The sequence below is a fragment of the Mustela lutreola genome, chromosome 10 (assembly GCF_030435805.1).
Source record: "Mustela lutreola isolate mMusLut2 chromosome 10, mMusLut2.pri, whole genome shotgun sequence".
In the NCBI taxonomy this organism is placed as follows: domain Eukaryota; kingdom Metazoa; phylum Chordata; class Mammalia; order Carnivora; family Mustelidae; genus Mustela; species Mustela lutreola.
The window spans coordinates 25,174,822-25,196,289 of record NC_081299.1 but is presented as its reverse complement, the minus strand read 5'-3'; the positions used below and the strand labels follow the sequence as shown (position 1 = coordinate 25,196,289).

The window sequence follows — 21,468 nt, the reverse complement described above, 5'->3', positions numbered from 1 at the left end:
TGAGCTGTGGTTCAGATGAGCTGTGAGGAAAGGATTAGGTTGGGTGGCAGGATGAGCAGAGGTCTTGAAGGAGGATCGAAAGGCAATTGGAGAGGAAACAGAGTCTGGCTAGAGAGGGGGAGGCATATGAACAAGGAAAGGGAGGTAGAGAGGGTGAAGTACGGTGTGGTCATGGGGGACTGTGAATGCCAGCAGACAAGAGGGAGCCATGGTAGTTCTTGAGCAGGGTCATTCCCATCAGGGTCATTTAAAGTGGAGAGAGCTCATGTGAAAAAAACCAGTCAGGAGTCTACCGCAGTGACCCAGGAATGAAATGTGGAGGATTTGCAATAGTGGGGAGCCAAGGCAAGAAGTGTAGCTAGAGAAGATTATGCCCCAGAGAGATTTCAGTTAAAAGGAATTGGCAGAATGGATATGTTGCTGGAAGAGATATAGACATTTGTGTATTTGCTGATGTACACAGGTCCTTAGACTCAGTTCAATTACAGTTAAAGAAATGCATTGAGTGATTGCTCTGTGCACGTTTTTGAACTAAGCCCTGTGCAAAATGAGGTCAGCAGCACTCTTAGGGGTTGTGCACTGTTAGGGGGACAAGTTAAATATACAAATTCATCCTGCACATTTCTGTTGGAATAAGCTTCTGGAAGCACACCTGACCAGCTCACCTGCTAATTAGAAATCTTCCATGACACCCAAGCTCACAGAAGCTAAACATATCCTGGATTTCAAGGTCCTCATGACCTCAACCTATCTGCCCAACCTCATTTCCCACCCCTTCTCTCCAGGGGCACTCCAACAAAGCCAAGCAGCTGGTGGCTCCTGTACATACCCAGGCTCGTGGCCTCGCTCTGTGCCTCTGTTTCCACTCTGCTTTCCCTGCAATACTCTCCTCCCTTCAGAGGCTTATGTCTGAAATTCCACATCCCTCAAAGCCAAGTGTGTGTGTCAGCTCACCCAGGAAGTCTTCTGGTTCCCTCTCTTGGACTCCTAGGAGTCTGCCCCCCTCTTCTGAACTCCCTTTGCCCATGATGTGCATTTCCCTTATGACACTGACCACTTTCATCCTCTCTTTGTGCTCCTGTCTTATCTGCCCGGCCAGAGCCATGGTCTCTGCCTGATTCATCTCTGCAAGTCTCCCAGCTCTCAGCACAGTGCCCCTAGCACCTGGCCCCACAAAGTGTCCAGTGATGGATGAATTGAATGAATGAATGAATGAATAACTGAAGCAAGCAGGACTTGGGTCCAAAAGGAGGTTATATGACTAGCAGATCCATGATAGTCCCTCAATAAGTGTTAAATGAGCAATGATGGAATCAGGGGTATAATGACTCTTTTACGGTAATGTGCATATATGCAAATCAGGAGGCTTTCCTGCTTCCCTACCTTGGAGCATCTCTTACTCACTTGTTCACTGATTCTTGTAACAACCACCTGTCTGTCTAACACATGGTATTGGCTGAGCAAGGTGCTGGTGTCACATGCACAATCAAGACCCGGACACCCAGACTGGCAAAGGGATGACATGTGCATATACAGTAGGGAGGGGTGGGGAACAAAAGGCAGCCAGGAGACCAGAGATGCTGTCCTGGAAAAGGGGACACAAGAGCTGAAGGATGGAGAGGAAGTTGCGGGTAGCAGGGGAGGAAGCCTGCTGGGAAGGGAAGTGACTGGGTGTGGTCAGGCCCCAGGCCCAGATCATAGATGGTCTCACTCTCCTCAGTGGACAGGGAAAGTGTAGTTTCTTCTGTCTCCCTAGGTTTTGCTGCATAGCACAGAGTAGGTAACATACACAGAAAAGTTGAAAGAACAGCACACGAGCACCTGCACACCTGCCCCCTAGACTCAACCATTATGAATATTTCGCCATATATGCATTCTCTCTTCTATCCTTTTTTGCTGAATCACTCAAGAGCCCATTGTGGACCTCATGGTGTTCCAGTTGTAAATCCTCGGGCAAGCACTTTCTAAAGCAGATTTGCTCATCCACGACCGAGCGATGTTAGCATTCCCGAGACAGCCTCATCCCCAGGAGGGAAGGTTTAGAACAAGGACCAGAGGAGCACAGAGGGATGTAGGAGCAGCTGACAGGCGAGCACAAGGAATCAGTGATGGAATTTTTGGGCAGGGGTGAGGACCGCTGTCACTGAGGGGAATGGTGAGCGTGGGGTGAGCCGGTTGGGAGCCAGGAGGACCTCTTCATGGCCCTCAGGAAGAGAAGATCGAGACAGAGTCACCAGCTATCCTCTGCAGGGTGACACAGTGAGGACAATAAAGTAGTGGGGCTGAATGTGTGTGCAAGGCCTCCGCGACAGGGAACAGCAGTGAGAAGGTGAAGGTAGCTTCCGCCCTCCCTCTGGCGGCCTCGCAGCCTCAGGGAGCTGATGCCAAGGGAGCAGAGGGCGCTTCCAGCTACGCTGGGCTACAACAAGATCCTGAATGAACAACAGAACTCCTGGGATGGAGACGAGCCACAGGATCCTTTCCCTTTCTTGTTCAGTCCCCCAGCCCAGCTGATGCTCCCGGACAGTGTGTGCAGTGTCCACACACACATCTGTGCTCATGCCTGTTCTCTCTCCTCTCTCTCCCTCCTTCTCCCTCCTTCCCTGTTTCTCTCTCTCCTCCTCCCCTATGGTCCCCCACCCCCCTCGCTCTTATAACCAGCAGCAAAGTTAAGGGAATTCATGATTAGGCCTAATTAAGACAAACACGTAAAGCCCCTTTTATGTTTGAGTCCTTATTCAGAGTAAGATGTAATTATTATTTTTTAATTGGGAATATCTTTATAGAACGTTTCTATATTTTAAAAAAATACACCTGTTTTAAAAAGCTCAAAATGGGGGTGCCTGCGTGGCTCAGTGGGTTAAGCCTCTGCCTTTGGTTCAGGTCATGGTCTCAGGGTCCTGGGATCGAGCCCCACATTGAGTTCTCTGCTTGGCAGGGAGCCTGCTTCCTCCTCTCTTTCAGCCTGCCTCTCTGCCGACTTGTGATCTCTGTCTGTCAAATAAATAAATAAAATCTTTAAAAAAAATTAAAAACTCAAAATGTAAAAAATAAAGAAATCTGTAGAGATCATAAGCCCCCTTAATCTTACTCTGGTCTCCTCCGCACACCTCACAGAAGATAACCATTGGTTCCACTTGCTCTTCTAGATATTTTGTGTAGCGATATATACATCAAGCTGTTGCAGTAAACACGGTTTCTAAAACAAGATCATCTCTATGCATGGCTTAGTGGCCTGCTTTTGATGTATTGTTTAATCCTCTATCATCATATTAAGATGTCAATATATAGATCAGCTTCATCCTGTTCGATGGTGACAGAGGATTCTGTTGTAGGCGCAACTATCATTTATTTTTCCACTCCCCTATTAATAAAGTAAATATTTTCAGTTTCTCACTCCAGTGAACAGCCTTATACGTGAACCTTTGAACTGTTGTCCAATTATTTCCTTAGAATATATTCTTAGAAGGCAAATTTTAATATATGACCTCGATTTCCTTCTTGTGACTGCAGCAATTTATACATCCACCAAAAGCCTGGCTCCCCACACGGAATCATGAGCTGCTGTCAACCCTGTCAGTGTCTATCAGTTTGATGGACAAAATGATATTTAATTGTCTTTGCTGCTTTCAGTTCTTAGTATATTTTCCTTTGGGGGAGTTTTTTGTTTTTTTTTTCCTTACAGAGTGCTCAACTAGGTTGAATTTTAGATGGTCTCTCGTTTCAGTTTAGATTTAAAATTTTTTTAATGTACTAATTGACTATATATATTTCACATGATCTTTGTTATTTTTATCACACTGTGCCCTTTTTACCTTTGGAATTTTTGTCTTCTTCACGTTCTGTGTATATTTGAAGAAAGTGAAAAGAGCACAGGGTTTTGTATATTTCTTTTTCATCGAACGTGTTATGCCTTTTTTCAACCGAAACAGGCGATGCTTCTTTATTGCTTTCTTTCATTTTTAACTCTTGTTGTTGTTAGCTGATTTGATTTAATTAGCTTTGTTTAACCCCCAGTAATCTGAGAGGATTTTTTATCCTTTTTTTTTAACTCTGCCAGGGATCTTGTGTTTTCATTAATTCTGTTTTCAACAACATTTATCTTGTTCTCCTTTATTTTGGAAATCTTGTTGTTTTCATTTTTATTTCAAGGAAACTATTTTTGTTGTTGTTGTTTTCAGATTGTTCTTGACAGCCTACTTTTGTTTTTTCAATGTATTATCATCTTGCATCTCCCTGAGAATACGATTTATGTTTTGAGCTTATGTTTTGTGTTTTACAATGTCGCCTGTTTTTTCCTGCATTTACTGCATTTTGCAGCTGGGCCATTTTGTCTGATCTGTCAGCTCATTTCCTCTGAGGGGCAGCTTCTCTTTCCATCCCAGGGGTTTTGTTCATTCAGGATCAAGTTGTAGCTCAGAGTTGGACTCTGGCACCAGATTGCCAACCACTGTGATGAGCTGTGCAGCTTGGGAAGATCTTTAAACAGGTGCTCTGGGCCTCTATTCTCTTATCTGTAAAATGGTGATTTAAGGTGGTCCCTGCGATCTAAGGTTGTTATGAGGATGTGAGTTATCCTATCTAAACACTCAGAACAGTGTCTGGCATGAAATTCCCAAGTAATGAGAACTCCTTCCTGGGGCTGGGTTGGTGGTTGCTCATTTTACCCAGATGGGGCATACCCTAAGCACAGCAGGCTGTAAGTCATCCCTGAAAATCACAGGTAGTGGGAGTAGGTGTCAAGATGCCCCTTGGTGTGCCAGATAGGATGAGATGTGGGAAAGTCCACAGGCCTCCATGAGACCCTTCCCAGGCGCACAGACAGGACAAGTCTTGCAGATGTCTCTCCTCACCACCACCCCCAACCCCAGCCAAGCACTGGAGGTGATCAGAGGACTCTGTGGTCAACCTCACCCCATCGAGCCAGGCAAGGATAATCCCTTGCCGAACGTGCCCAGGAGGGATGGTGAGGAGTTGCAGAGATCACACTCAGCCTTGGGTGGGGTGCAGGCAGGAAAATGGGCCCTTCTTGGGTGTGTGTGACGAACTTGGGCTGGCAGTCAGATTCTGCCCTTGAACACGGTGGGTATCTGCAGCATTTGGCAGGTGCTTTTCCCCTGAGTGCCAGGAATGGGACAGGTTGGCCAGTGAACTCTATCCAGTCCTGGCAGCTAATAGCAGGAAAGCAGACCGTGAGCTGCACCCTCCATGTCGCTCTTTCCTCTGTGGTCAGGACGTAGAACATGGACGTTTGATCCCCTTTGGGTGAGACCTCTTCTCAGTTTCCAATGTTGGCCTAGCATTTTCCCTATTATAATCAGTGGACCAGCTCAGAGGAAAACTGGAGATGAGAGGGAGGCAAAGCTTTCTGCTCTTGGTCCTCCCCTCTACCTAACATTTATCAAACACATACAGTGTACCACATTCTTGATCGGTTATTACTGTCCCCATTTTACAGATGACACCAGTGAGGCTCAGAAGGGGAATGTCTCCCAGTTACCCAGGGATGTGGGCTTCAGACCCATTCCATTTAGCTCCAGACTTTTCTCTCGCCTGTCATTCTGACCCCAGTGTAGTTCCATTTAACAAAACACTCATTGAACACTTCCTCTGTATCCGAGACTGTGCAGTGGCAAACACAAGAATTGGACTAAGGCCGGTCTTTGTCTTCCAGGGGCTCACATTCTATGAGGAAAATATTCAAACAAACAGGTCCCTCCAAGACAAAGTAGTTACTGTAAGTGAGTGTAAGCCAAGTTCAGTAATGGAGAAGAGAGAGAAGGCCTGCCTGCAGGCATCGAGGCAAACATTCCAAATGAGGGGGAAAGAGCAAAGGGACAAACAGAGGGCAAAATGTAGGGTCTGTCCACGAAAGACTGCTTGCTTCCTTGATGTGGCTGAGGACTGCGCGGGGAAGATGAGGTTGCGTGGGGAACAAGGGCTCTCTGCAGGACCCTGTGTGCCAAGACGAGAACTCAAGATGGATTTCTCAGTATAATGAGGAGCCATTGGAATATTTTGAAGACAGTAACCACATTCAGTTCAATTAAAATACTTGGAGCATTTACTCAGTGCCAGGCGTTCTGCCAGGTACTGAGGGTATAAATATAAATAAGAAACAGTCTTTTCCCTTGAAAGTCTCAGTCTTATAGATAGACATTTTATCAGTTAGGAATAGAAGCTGAAAAACTGACTAAAGCTGGCTTCAACAGATGGAGGTTCACTTTTCTCTTGGAACAAGGATGCGAAGGTCCCATCCAGACCCAGGGTAGCCACTCAGGAGGATAGCATCTTTCTTCTTGCACTGCTGTCCCTGGACGCTGTCCTCTGGCTTACCCCACTGCACTTCGGTCTCAAAGGGGAGAAGCCAAGGCACAGAGCTTCCCCATGCTGAGGGTTTGTGTATTTATTCGGTGAGAATCACCATCTTTACAGGCATCTTCCTACATCTGATTAGTCAGAACTTGCCGTGAATGCCTGGCTGGGAAAGTGGGAAATCAATTTTGTTTTGCTTTTACAGTTTCAGTAGTAGAGATAGATGAGAGTTTTTGGAAATGGAGTGCAGACAGACCATCCTACAGGGCCTGCTACAGATTCTAATATGATGTGATAAATGCAATAGTGGAAGTTACGTGTGAAACACAATCAAAGAGCACGTGCAAGGATGGTTCCTAATTCCAGGTGGTGCCAGGGGTAGGGGCAAGGTGTTCTGGAGAAGAGGGATTATGGTAGCTACATTTGAAAGCACAGTAGGAGCTTACCAGGCTGGGTGGAGGTCAGAGCCTTGCAGGCATGTGGAAGAGAGGAAGGGCTTTTTCTGGAAGAACCCATCATCTGGTGTGATGTAATGATATCTCCATTTCTAAAAGGAGATCATTGTTGGCAACGCAGAGAAATTGGCTGGGAAACCAGGGAAGGAGTCTAGGATAACTGAGGGGTCCTGGTTATATTCAGAAGAACTGAGGCTTGTTTCTGAGTACAGATCTGACTAGGCTGGAGAGCTTCATGTGACTGGGAAATGGGGCGAAGGGAGAAGACACGGTCTCTTCCAGGTGTGCCTTTCCTAGGGAGATCTGGGGCCCATGGAGGCTGGGAAAACTTGTTCTGGAAGCTTTGATTTCCATTCCCAATGCTCATGTTTGGCTTATGGTCCTAGTTTATCGATTTTTAACTGTAGGGATGCTCTTTAATGATTAATGCAAAGGGTGACCTGAAAGCTCCCTTCTTGGTTGTTGGTCACACAGCTGTAGGATTACTGGGAGATAGCAGCCTGTAGTTTTGATGAACCAGAACCCCTGCCTAGTGGAGGTTGTCTTCCTGGGAGGAGCCTGGACCAGACAAAACATCTGGCTACGCCTGAGACCCAGAGTCCCCACCTGCAGTTTCCCATCAATCATAGGGCCACCATCCCCCACTGCGGTCAGCGTTGCTTCCCTTAGACAGCAAGTGGGCAGCTGGCCCAGAGGAGGCAGAAGGCACCAGAAGTGAAGCTTCTGTTTGTAGCTCTTGCCAGGAATCCCGGCTGCAGGTTTAGCAGCTTCCAGAAGGTTTGTTTTTGAGCAGTGACAGTGAGTTAAACCTTAAACAGAGAAGGTCCATGTACTTGCACTGCGAGAGCTGACCTCCTGCAGGAACTGAGCAGATAAGCATATACACGGCGGGGCGTCCCTTTGTCAGACTTGAGATTTCAACAAATTGGGAAATCGTCAAAAGGAGCTCAGAAGTTTTTTGAAGGAGAGGATATGGATACTCCCTGGGTGTCAGTGTAAGAGTGGTGGTGGTCTCTAGCAATTTAGTTTTCATGGATCACCTCTAGAAAAAGAACACAAATTACTTCAAATCATCCAAGAATAATAACCCATCTGAGCTACGCTTAATAGTCGAATTGGCCAGCAGATGTGAACTTGACTCTGAGTTTACCATGCCAAAAATGGACTCCAGTATTTCTTAGAGGGGGATTCCATTCATTCAACAAAAGAAATGAGTACCTGCATTCCTGGCCACACTGGACCAGGAGAGAGCTCACCCTCTCAAAAGACTAAGTAAACAAGCAAAAAAGAAATATAAGAAACTTTTGTGATACCACATAACACATACCATTCTTTAAAAAAGGGAATCATTTCCCTAAAGAAATAAGAAGATATTTTCTGAAAAGATTGTATTATAGTAAACAAAAGAAGATCTAAATGGATAGATGTATGCTATTCTCATTTAAATATAAGAAATAGGGATGATCGGTAGCAGAAGGATGGATAATGGAATGCGGGAGGGGAGATCCTGAGAAAGAGTGACCTTGATAACCACGAGTAAAGAATGAAAAGAAGCTAATGACACAGTAGCTAAAATCTACAAGCTAAAATCTACAAGAGTAGCACTTGCCTTGTAAGAAACAAAAGCACTGAAGAAAGAGACAATCTGGAGGGTCTGTCTGAGACTGCAGAGACAAAGTGCAAGGATGTGGAAATAATGAAAGAGAAGTTACCCAGTGTGGAAGACAGAGGACCAACCAGGCAGCACAGATGGAGAAGAGTATAATAATAAAATACAAACTGTGAGCAGACTCCTCTGAGAAGGGACAGAGGGAGGGGACTGGACTGAAGTGTCCTTGGTGAATTGAACAGACTCACTGAGTTTCAGCCAAAACGAATTAGATAGAACTTGATGAAAAATGGATCAGTTCCAAGGATAATAAAAGATTCTTGAAAGCTTTTCACAAAACACACTCACACAGGTAAGCACACAACCAGTCCTCCTCAAATAAAATGGTCATTTATGAGAAACCACCCCTACACCAAACCCAATCCTCCTAAAATCTCCCCTCTTTCACATCATTGGCCAAGAACAGTGGTGCTGTAAGAACAAAGAATCATTGATTCAGCCAAGATCTAATGTGCACAAAAGCCACAGAAAATTGCCACTGGGGCTTCTTGAAAAACTCGCAAATTGTAGTAGGCTGAGTTATGGCCCCAAAAGACTTCAGGTTTTAATGACCGGAGCCTGTAAACATTAGCTTATTTGGAAAAACAATCTTTGCAGCAGTGATTAAATCAAGGCTCTTGAGATGAGGAGATTTTCCTGGATTCTCTGGGTGGGCCCTAAATGCAGCCACATGAATCCTTGTAAGAGGGAAGCAGAGGGAGATTTTATACACAAGAGGGCAAGATACAGAGATTGGAGTGATGCAGCAGCAAGCTAAGGAGAGTCAACAGCCACAGGGACAGAGGGAATTATTTCATGGAAAGGTGCCTGTGCTATGATAATGCTAACAGTCATGGATCTTTACATAACGAATAACCGACCAAGAAAATGTAGAGTTAAATCTGTCATAAATACAAGAAATTGACAGTCATAGAAGGACCTTAACACATCTTTCTTAGTCAAGTAAAAGGGGAAAAAGAGTCATACACCTGAAATGAATATAACACTGTATATTAGTTACACTTCAATAAAAATAAAGAGAACAGAAATAGACTTTGCTTTAGGTGATTTTACCATTTATTGATTTTTGCACTATGTATCAGGCTTGGTGCCAGGTACTTTATATGTGATTTCATTTACAATAATCCTCCCAGCAACACTGCTGGATGGAGGCCGTTACCACCATTCGACAGAGAAGTAAACCAAGACTCCACAAGGTCACCTGATGAGCAATCCCAGAACAAGATGTGAAGCTGTGTCTTTGATTCCATAGCCACTGTTTTTTTCCCTCTGGATTATGCACTTCAGGAGGCGTGAACCTTTCATTTATGGACAACATTTTCTTCTGGGAAGAATAAAGACACACCTGTCCTCACAAAATCCCTGACACCTCCAGGACAGGTTCTGGTCCATGACAGGCGGTCACACAGCCTTCACATACAAGGTGCCCATGACAAGAAGGAAACCAGTCCAAGGCCACTGGTGAGGAAAGCTGAAAGACACAGCAGTAGCCTAAATCCTGCATTTGTGCACTGCCCCAGCCTCTCACAACGCCATCACCGCAGCCACTGCAGTGACCCCAAGCTCAGGTTCATTTTTTCCCTCATGGAAGTAACAAAAGAATCTTTTTTCTGTCAGATACCAGCTGGCCCCAGGAAATAAGAGCCTCTCATTTTGCTCTAGACGCCAATGCTTGCTTTGGGCTTTGGTCTGTCTTCTCCGTTTTTGCTCTTTGGATGGCAGGATGCTTTAATTATTATTGTCTGCTATTATGATCATGGTTTAATTGTCAGTTTGCAGCTCCGTGGCTCAGAAGGGGGCATTTTATAAAACAAGTATTTTCTTATTGTAGTTGCCAGTGTCACTGAGGATAATTTGGGCTTCCTTCTCATTTGGGGGCAGGGGTGATTTCCAACCCTCTCCCCCCGGCAGCAACTGTCTGTTCGCGGGCCATTTTCCCCTGATATAAAGATCCACCATTAGGACTTGTGCCTCTGCACCATCCTTTGGGTTCATGGAGTGGCAACAGTTGCCCTGGAGGACCGAAGGCCCTTTCACATTTGGGGGCCGCAAGTGAAATCAAATGAAGTCAACATGTCAAGATGCTGTGGATTTTTTTTTTTCTTGCTTTTGTGTATCTGTCTGACATGTAATGGATCCAGATGAGCTCCCTATAAGCAGTGGGGTTGGCAGAATCCAAAGAGCATCCAAGGTGTCCAAGTTTCCTTGGGACTGAGGGGACTGAGGACCAGATCTCAGAAGCAGGTTTTGCCTGGACAGCTCTTGAGAGGTACGGGCACCTACAGCGAGAATCCACTGTTCCCCTAGCTTTTTAGATTGAGACTCTGGTGAAAAATCTCTTCGTGCCCTTGAAGCTGAGTGTCATGAGCCTTACTCCCTTATCAGCAAAGTCCGGCGGAGTTTCCGTGGCAGGCTGGTAGGGGGTGGTAGAGGAGCAAGGGCCAGGTGGGAGTGCCCTCCCTGGGGCACCTGCTGCCAGGAGATTGTGGAAGAAGGTGGGACTCTACAGAGACACTGTAAAACAAGGTGTCTGGAGATCCTGGAACAGGGTCAGCCCCACCATCCAGGGTGCCCTGAGGTTGAAGCAGGTGGCAACCAGCTGAGCTTTGATGACCCAGCCCTGGAGAGAGCAGAGTCTCAGGACAGTCCCCAGGGAGCCAGAGAGAGAGAACTAGAGACCAGTGGGGCTGAGGAGCTGAGCAGTATATTTGTTGGTCCCCATGAGCACCCATGTTATATCCGAGGCAAAACAGACACCAGACTTAGGACAGTGTAACCAACTCCAGCCCCTCCTTTGGTGTTTGGTGGGCACTGGTCTTCCGCCCCTGTCCCCAGCCCTGCCCCATCACCGCACAAACCACTGTCACTAGGATTATAGATACAGGATATATATATATATATATATATATATATATATATATATATATATCCTATTATTGATATACCTATATATAGATTACCTATATATAGATATAGGATGTAGGATTATTGCCTTCTCCACAGCAGCTTGGGCATTATTGCTGTCCCTCTGAGACTCTCCCCCGTCTTGGCTTCTAGGACTGTACCTTCTCCTGCTTTTCCTTCTACCTCTTAGTCTTAGTCTCCATGGGCTTCTCCTTCCCCATTCATCCCTAAAGTCAGAATCCTCTAGAAACTTCCTTCCTTATGTGCCTTTCATGCTGTAAACTCATTGGACATGCTTGTCCAAATCCACCACCTGCACCCCATGCTTGTGTCCTCCCAAAGAACTGGAACTTTTCTCTCTCTAGACCACCCATGTCTTTATGCTGTCTCTGTTCTCTCCCTGGCATTCCCTCTTCTTCCCATGTTCCTCATCCACCCCCTTCATCTGCACACAGCCTGTGCATCTGACAAGACTCTCAGCTCAGTTGTCACCTCCTCCAGGGGGCCTGCCTCACCCCCTCCACCCAGGTAGGGGTCTGCTCTGTGCATGCCTTGACCATAGAACCCATCACACCACACTTAGTGTCAGAGACATGCCATATTCCCATCAGTGCTGTCTGCATCCAATACCTGTTCTCTCTTGATTGGATGTGTGACTCTTGGTATCTGTATCTAGACTCAAAGAACCTACCAGGCTGGGCTTAGCCAGTGTGCGACCATGACTGCATCCTCCCCATGTCTCCTGGGTTTGGACGAGGCTGCTAGCTCTGGCTTGGGGTCGGTGCCACTAGCTCCTATTTCTTTGGTAGTGATAGAGCACCAAAAATTCAGTGGGAAGATGCAAGGAGCTGGATGTGGGCCATAAAGAGAGATGTTAGAACCTCTGGCAAAATAGGACGTATCTTCCTTAGCACAAAGGATTTCATTTCCTCTCACCATGTGGTACATACTTGACAAGGAGAGTAGGTGAGTTTGGCTGAACTATGGTATTCCTGCAAGGTGGTGAGCAGTTCATTCATTCATAGTTCAACCAGACCAAGAGCTTAGCATGGGCCAGGCCTGGTGCTGGGTACCAAAGATACAGAGATGAATCAGTCAGAAACACAGCAGTTAAGGAGCTTGGTAAGATAGGTATGTCACCGATGGGTCCAAAGCTGTGGGAGCACTTGGAGGGACCATCTGTCCAGATGAGGTTCATGGGGTCGGTGGGGGATGGGGAGGCAGTGCACAATATGGAGACACCCAGGGAAAAGTCCCCACTGAGTGTGGGGTATCAGCTGGTACATGCTAGTCAGGTGGTATATGAGTTTGTGGGGCTGCAGTAACAAACAGAATAGCTTGAAACGAGAACAGAAATATACTTTCTCACAATTCAAAGTCAAGGTGTCGGTGCTCCCCCTGAAGACTCTGTGGAAAAATCTGTGACCTTCTTCTGGCTTCTGGTAGTTGCCAGCCACCCTGGGCTCATAGATACATCCTCCAGTCTCTACCTCTGTGTTCACATGGTCTGTTCCCCGCTGACCCCTCTGCTTCTCTGTATCCCAGTCTCCCTCTCCTTTCTCTGATGAAGACATCAACCTTTGGGTTTAGGGACCACCCTAACCCAGGATGACCTCATCTGAACTTGATTACATCTGCAACAATGCATTGATTTCCCATTAAGGGCACACTGACGATTCCAGTTAAGGTGACACTGAAGGGGTTGAACTCAGCCCACTGCAGGTGGCAGGTACGGGAGTGTATGGGAGGGTAGGAATGTTCCAGGCAGAGAGAAGTCCCTGAAGCAAGAAGACAAGAAGGAAACGGCTAGAACAGAGAGGATTGGAGGATGGCAGCTGGGGCTCCTAAAGGACTTGGTGAAGGAAAGAACAGTGTGGTTCAGAACAAACCCTGTACCCCGCACAGAGAAGGTGAATCAAAAGGGTGGGAGGGAGTCTGGATTCAGGAAGGCTAGCCCCACGTTTTATAAGCCTCTGTGTGTGCTGTTCCCTCTCTTATGATCTTCCTCTCTCCATCTCCTCCTGCTTTTCTTTTTTTTTTTTTTAAATTAATTAATTTATTTTCAGAAAAACAGTATTCATTATTTTTTCACCACACCCAGTGCTCCATGCAGTCCCCTCCTGCTTTTCTTTTCGGTCTTCAAAACTACTGCAAAGACACCTCCTCCTTGGAATTTTCCTTGCTTCGCTCAGGTAGAAGACAATGTGAAAGGAATACCTTTGGTACTAGAGAGACATGCACTGAATGCTGGCCCTGAGCCTTACTAGCTGTTTGATATCCACTCCCCACTCCCCACCCCGCAGGGGTCTGTGTTAAACCCCAGAGACTTCAGTCCCCCCATGAGCAAGTGGCAAAAGTAACCTGCAAATCGAAGCGTTTTCACAGGGATCCCACACATATTACTGTGTGTTTTTCACTCAGCAGTAGCAGCCTCCAGGGCAGAGACAGAGTGTGACGCCCAACACACTTCAGCCCTCTTCCCTGGCCTGTGTCATGTCTGTGGCCCAAAGAAGCAGACACCCTTGGGAGGAAGGCTTCTCTGTGAAGCAGTACCTTTTACCTCTTCCTCTCCCTTCAGTGCCTCCCCACCTGGGGTCAGGGGGGAGCAGGGTCCTCAAAACTGCTCCCAGTTTTTCAAAAGCCAAAGAAGACTTATGCTCACCTGCAGAAGAGCTGCTCAGGCAAGCCTGCTGTCTGCCAGGCCTGGAATGAGCCCTATCGATCAGAACCTCTGATTAGCATTTTACAGACTTTGATTTCTCAAAGATGAAAACAAGTCTTCAATAAGAGTCTTAATCAGGGTGGTCCATTTGACAAAGGAAGTCTTCCCTGGCTCTCTTCAAGGATTTCTAATACAAGGGGTCACCACACCCCTCCCTGCAGCCAGTCCCCCCACCCCAGCTACCTGCCGTGCACCCACTCCAGCCCCTGCCGCTACTCCCATCTGGGCAGCAGGAGTGACTGTAAAATGGAAATTGGATCCTGCCAGACCTCAGCAAGAAGATTCCTCGATGAAACCCAAACTCCCCCTCCCCCAACCCTGCACCCGCACCTTCGGTCCCCCACCTGACCTGGCGTCCACCTGCCCATCTCAGTCCTGCAACAGCCTTTCTGTTTGCAGGCCTTTGCACCTGCTGCTCGCTACCACAGGAAGTGCCCTCCTACCTCTTGCTCCATTCTGGGCTGGTACCTGGGAGCCTCTCCCATTGCCTCCCTGTCCCCTCCTTCCAGAGGGCCTCCCTGCCAGGGCGCTCTCTGGAAAGCGGGTCCTCTGTCTCAGCATCCTGCTTCCTTCCACGCAAGTGCCACCACAGCTGATCATCTTTACAGGGATTTGTGTGTAAGAGAATATTGCCCATGTCCAGAAACAACTGGAAAAGGACGCCCTGTCCTTGTCACCATTATCTCTCTGCACCCAGCGCAGGGAGGTGTTGAAACAAATGAATGCAGTAAGAGGTCTGGCCCTTCAGCCTCATTCCTTCTGGCTGCTGAGCTGCATTGTTTCTGCCTGCAGAGGACCTAGGGCTCCCTCCTCTGCCTCTCCCCCTGCCATTCTCTAGACCTGTTCAACGCCAAGCCTTTGACTTTTGTCTGATTATCAGATCAGTGGAGCCGAATGCAAGGAGCTGGAATTTTTAATTCATGGTCTCAAAGTTCAGCCCTTTCACCTTGTTATGATTCTCATGTAAGCTATTGATTACTGATAGGGCCTCCCCGCACACACCTGCCTCCCCGCCACAGCCTCTTCCTTCTGGAGGCACAGGCGGCATTCTCAGGGGAAAGAGTGGGAGCACCAAGGTTGGACCCAGACTATAATTATATAATGTAATTCTGGCTCGCTCTCAAACCAGCCCTTGACCTTGGGCAAGTTATTCAACCTCTCTGAACCTCTGTATTCTCATTTTTAAAGACGGAAAGGATGCCACTTACAAAATAAAGATACTCACGGGGACTAAGTGAGACCACGTGGAAGTGCTTTGTACTTGGTGGTTGTCATATAAATATGTTTCATCCCTGCTCCATCTCCATATTCTCTCTTCCTATCAGATGTTCCTCCTGGAATTTCATTCATTCATTCATGGATTCATTCACTCACTCCTTCAGTTATTTAACCTCTGGGATCTCAGTGGGTCTCTTAACTAAAAGGGGACAAAACCCAGATTCCTCTAGCTAATTCTGGGGCCTCATCATCTTCCCACTCTCAGCCCAGCTCTACTGTCTGTGACCTCCTGACGCCACTTGGACTCCAGTGTGGGAATCACATTTCTTCCTGGCCCCTTCACCTTGCTCCATTTCTGGGTCTTGTCTCATGTTATTTTTCTTTAAGATTTTTTTTATTCATCTGACATAGAGAGAGAAAGAGAGAGAGTGACAGAGAGCATGAGCAGGGGTGGAGAGAACGAGAAGCTCATCAGGGAGCCCAATGCAGGGTTCGATCCCAGGACCCTGGGATCACAGACCCAAGCCAAAGGCAGATGCTTAACCAACTGAGCCACCAAGGTGCCCCTTGTCTCATGTTATTAATGCAAAGAAAACCTATTCCCTTTCATACCTGCAAACTTCAAGTCTCATCTCCTCCCTCCCTCCCTCCCTGACAAGTCCAGCCCCCGAGAGCCTCTCTTTTTTGAGAATACATCTGGCCACACCACACAGCTTACTTCCTGGTCTGCTCCTGTGGTTAAGGCCAATTTTGCATCGACTGAGTATCTCAGAGAAAGAAAAGGAAGGGTGCAGTTTGGCACAGAGTGAGTATGCCTGTTGGCTCTGCTTCCTGGGAAGCTCCCACTTCCTCTTTCCAATCAAGTGTGGGGCCCCAGACTGCAGTCTGTTTCCTGCTGAATGCATGGAAGGGAAGCCCATCTGTCTTTACTCTGCCGGAACCCCCCGGGAGGGGATGCCTGCCAGGGGAACTAGCACCCACACAGCTTCTGGTGTGGCGGACCTGCACCTCTATCTATAAAAGGGTTTGTTTGGGAAATCCACACTTCACAGCACTCACCAAATCCAGGAGATTCACTTGAATCCTAGTAAAACTACCTGGTAACTGAAAAGAAAAAACATGCACACATACCCAACAACAAATACACAAATAAAAATTAGATCTCATTCATAATAGAATAAAAAATTAATAAGAAGTATGCAAAGAAAAACATAACAAAGAAGAAAACCATGAAATGTTACCAAGACACACAAACAAAGCCCTAAATAGATTAAGATACCTACAGTGTTCCTGGCTGGGGAAAAATAACGTAAAGCTATCAGTTTGCCCAAATGAATCAATACATGTGTGCAATTCCAATCAAAGTATCAGTGAGGTTTTTTTGGAACTTGATAACTATAAAGTTCATCTCAAAGGATAAATTTGGGAAAATAGCTAAGAAATTTGGGGGAGAAAAATGAAGGGGGATTTGCCATGGAAGAATATGAAATATGAAAACAGAAGTAAGTTGGGTAGGTGTGCTTGTGGTACAATAAGTAGCATCTGGAGAGACCAAGGAGGGAGTCCTGGAGCTAAGGAGGGTGTCTAGAATCAGAGTCATGACCAAAATGATGTTTCATATCCATGAAGGGAGCCTGGATTATACAGTGACAACTGTCTTCATTCCCCAGACATTCGTGGGCACCATCCAAAGTGTCAGGCACGTCATAGGCTCTGAGGCCACCAGAGTGAATAGCCCCTGGTCCCCCATTCATGAAAATTATCTTCTAGTTGGGGAGACAGGTAGTAAACAAATGAGTAAGTATAGACTGCAATAAATGCTCAGGAGGAAGTAAACAGAGCATTTTGATAGTCAAAACATGGACAAGGCTATTTTAGACCAGTGGTAGGAGAGTTGAGTGTCCATCTGGAAACATAATGAACCTATAAACCTCAAAAAATAGAACTAACAAGATCTGGGGAAATACTCAAGTTTGGCTTTTTAATCTTGTGGGAAGAAGAGGGTTTGCCCAAGCATAACACATCACTCAGTATCTTTTATTTTTTTTAAGTTATCTCTTTTTTTAAAAAAAATACATTTTATATATTTGAAAAAGAGAGCACAAGCAGGGAGAGCAGCAAGTGGAGGGAGAAGCCAGCTCCCCACTGCAGGGAGCCCAATGTGGGGCTCGATCTCAGGACCCTGGGATCATGACCTGAGCTGAAGACAGATGCTTAACCAACTGAGCCACCCAGGCGCCCTGTCATCAGTATCCTTAAGGGAAAAGAATAGCAGATTTGTTACATAAAATGACTTAAGTCCAGACACACCTGGGTGGCTCAGTTGGTTAAGCATCTAACTCTTGATTTTGGCTCAGGTCATGATCTCAGGGCCTGGGATCCAGCCCCTGTCAGGCTCTGCACTCACCAAGGAAAAGGATTTTTTCCTTCCTTGAGGATTTTCCTTCTTCTCCTGCTGCCCCTCCTCCCACTTACTCTCTCTCAATATAATAAATAAATCTTTTAAATAAATAAATAAATAAGTCTTAAAAAAATAAATAAGTCCTACACCAAAATAGGCACCCTATACAAAATTTAAAGGGCAAAAAGACACCAGCTGCTAGGAGAAAATATTAGCAATATTTAAGAGAGAAATAAAAATATATAAAAATAATGAATAAAAATTATAGTTAATTGTAAATAGAATTTTAAAAGACAAATAACTCTGTTAAGATGGCTAAAGGTTATGAAGATATGTAAGTTGGCAATAAATATATGCAAAGATATGCTTATAACAAAATATAACAAAGATACACGTTTAATATGCACGTAACTTAAATTATCCAGAACACCAGTGAGATTCCATTTTGGTTTAGCAGATGGGCAAGTATTTTAAATACCTGATGTTGATGAGGTGAAGTTTAGAGAGAGGAGTCACACTGATACTGTTTAGTGAGAATGTAAATTGATGCAATCACTTAAGAGAATAATTTAACAGCATTTATAAAAGATTTTTAAGTGTATACTCATCCCCTCCAGAATTCCTCCAACAGTCGACTGAGATGTTAACAGAAATGGGCAAAGCTATGTAAAGATGGGAATATTCCTTGCAGTCTTATGTGAGATAATGAAATACAACAGTGTCCATTTTTTGTAGGAAAAAAAAAAGAAATATATGTATTATGTCCCTAACAGTCTTAAGCAAAAAAAGTAACGTAAAATATGGTCCCATTTGGGGAGTGCACACTGTGTGCACACGGAAAGAAAGTCTGGAACGATATGCAGCAAGACTAATATCAAGTGAAAAGCTTTGGAGAACAGATTGGTTTGTGTAAGAGACTTTTTAAAAAATTCAGTACATCTATATATTGTTTGTCTTTTTCTGCCTTGAGCGTGTCTTATTTTTATAATTTAAAAATATACTTTTTAGGGATTTTATTTTATTTATTTGAGAGGGGAGGGGCAGAAGGCGAGGAAGAGGGGAAGCACACTCCCGCTGAGCACACCAAGCCAGCCACTGTGGGGCTCAACCCCAGAACCCGAGAGCACAACCTCAGTTAAAACCGAGAGTTAGATGCTCAACCGATTGAGCCGCTCAGGTGCCCCTAAAAAGATATTTTTAAAAGGAGATAGTGATAAATGGATTGGCTTCTGGAACAGAAAAAGGGTATCAGTGGAAAAACTGGTGAGATTCAAATGAAGCCTGGCGCTGAGTTCATGCATCCAAGTTGGTTCATCAGTTGTGACAAATGCACCTGGGAAACATAAGACATTAACAGTGGGAGAAATGGTGAGGGGTCTATGGGAATTCTCCATATTAACTTTGCAACTTTTCTGTAAGTCTAAAATTGTTCCAAAATAAAAATTTGATTAGGAGAGAAAGGCTGGTAGTCAAATAGCTTTGGCAGCCAGAACCTCTTTGCTCTGGGAGAATTCAGCATTCCTACTCAGCTACTTTGCCCTGAGAGCTCTGTCTGTGGCCTGCAGGCAGCCTGCCCGCTCATGTGGAAACCCTGCCTGGCCTCCTCAGATCCCCAAGGATTATCTAAGCCAAGCCTATGTGTAGCCAGTGTCCCAAGTTCTGTTCTTGGAAACCAAGATGTAGGCTCACCACCCCCCTCCACAACTGGATCAGCCTCTCAAACCCCACAACACACCCCTTACCTTTATCCCCACGCCCCTTTTTCTAAGGCCGAGTTTCTTAGAGCAAATTTAGGTTCAGAGTAAAATTGAGACAAAGATGCAAAACCTTCCCATTTGCCCCCTGCCCCGCCACATGCACAGCTTCCCCAAGAACCACACCCCCCACCAGGGTGGGACATTTGTTACAAGTGGTGAGCCTACACTGACACATCGCTATTGCTCAAAGTCCATAATTTCCATCAGGGTTTGCTCTGATGGTATACATTCTATAGATTTACTTTGGCCACAAATGGCCAAACTGTCTTCCAAAGTGGCCTTACCATTTTGTATTCCCACCAGTAGTGTGTGAGACTTCCTGTTTCCCTCCCCATCAGCACTTGGTAGTGTCAATGCTCTGGATTTTGGCCATTCTCATAGGCATGTAGCGGTATCTCATTGCTGCTTTCATTTGCATTTCCCCGATGACAGGATGTGGAGCGTCTTTTCATGTGATTATTCCCTATTTGTCTATCTTTGATGAGGCGTCTGGCAAGGTCTTTGGTCCACTTTTTAAGCAGACTTACTTGTTTTCCTATTGTTGAGTTTTAAGAATTCTTTGTATATTTGGGGTAACAGTCCATTATCAAATTATGTCTTTTGAAAATATTTCCTCCCAGTCCATGGCTTGTCTCATTTTCTTGACATGGTCTTTTGCAGAACTGAAATTTTTAATCTCAATAAAGCCCAGCTGATCAGTAGGGTTTTTTCACGGATCATGCCTTTGGCGTATCTAGATGTCTTCCCACACCCAAGGTCGTGTAGGGTTTCTCCCACGTCTTCTAGGAGTTTATAGTTTTATGTTTACATTTAAGTCTGTGACCCAGTTGGAGTTAACTTTTATGAAGGACCTCAGTCTACAGCTAGATTCATTTTTTGCATGTGTGTGTCCAGCAGCTTCAGTGCCATTTGTTGGAAAGACCATCTTTGCTACCTCGTCAAAGATCAATTGACTGTATTTCTTGGGTCTGTCTCTGTGTTCTCTATCCTGTTCCATGGATCTCTTTGTTCTTTCGCCAATACCCACCACCTTGGTTACTGCAGCTTTGTCATTACATCTTGACATCGGGTACAATCAATCTCCAGTCTTGTCCTCCTTCTGTATCATGTAGCTGTTCTGGGGCTTTCTCCCCTCCATATGAACTTTGGAATCAGTTTGTCAATAGCCACAAAATGGCTTTCTGGGATTTTTGCCTGGGTGTATGCCTTCTTGGCGTCTCCCTCACAATCTAGAATGATAGTGGACTCAGGAGGAAGTCTGGGGACCATGGTGGACAGTGAAGAGATGGGTGGGGTTCAACAGTGACAACATAAAACTCAGGATGATCAACAAAGTGCACAAAACCTACACCCCCCTCCCACCCCTGTCCCGGCTGTTAGGAACCCCCAGTAGGAGGGGCAGGCCGGCTGGAAGCCATGAGAGAAGGTGCCGCTAGACGCTGCTCTCTTCCTTCTGGCAAGTCTCTTGGGTTTCCGACCTCCTCTGACCTGAAGCCCCTGGGAGGAAAGCGCTGAGCCCAGGATGACCACCTTCCTCTTCTCTCTGTTCAGGCTCCACTTCCTGGTGTTTGACACAGAGGAGGTCCACGACGTGCTGCGCATCTGGGATGGGCCTGTGGAGAGTGGGGTCCTGCTGAAGGAGCTCAGCGGCGCGGCCCTGCCCAAGGACCTGCACAGCACCTTCAACTCGGTCGTTCTGCAGTTCAGCACCGACTTCTTCACCAGCAAGCAGGGATTTGCCATTCACTTCTCAGGTCTGTGCTCACTTCCTGCCTGCCTCTGTCCATCTGTCCTGGGGCATGACAGCAGCCCCCACCCCTCCTTGCCCTCCCTTCCTCCAGCCCTCCGCTCTTGTAGAGAGAGCCACTGAGCAGGGGCTGTGTGCCCGGCACCTGGTTAGCACTTGTGTTCAAATATCTGTGCTGGGCTTACTCTGCAGGGAAAGACAAGCAGCTTCAGAGACACTAACATGCAGATTGATGAGTACCTGGGGGGCAGGGGTGGATATAAACTACCGTGCTCACCTT

At 46.1% G+C, this 21,468-nt stretch overlaps 1 protein-coding gene across 1 annotated transcript in view; it reads left to right on the top strand.

Annotated features, from left to right (window-relative positions):
- The window catches only part of CSMD2 (CUB and Sushi multiple domains 2), a 616,179-nt gene that overhangs the window by 437,993 nt on the left and 156,718 nt on the right, over nt 1-21,468 (top strand). The window contains exon 26 of the mRNA XM_059136925.1: nt 20,993-21,195. Within this exon, the coding sequence (XP_058992908.1) occupies nt 20,993-21,195 (203 nt within the window). The remainder of the gene's footprint in view (nt 1-20,992; nt 21,196-21,468) is intronic.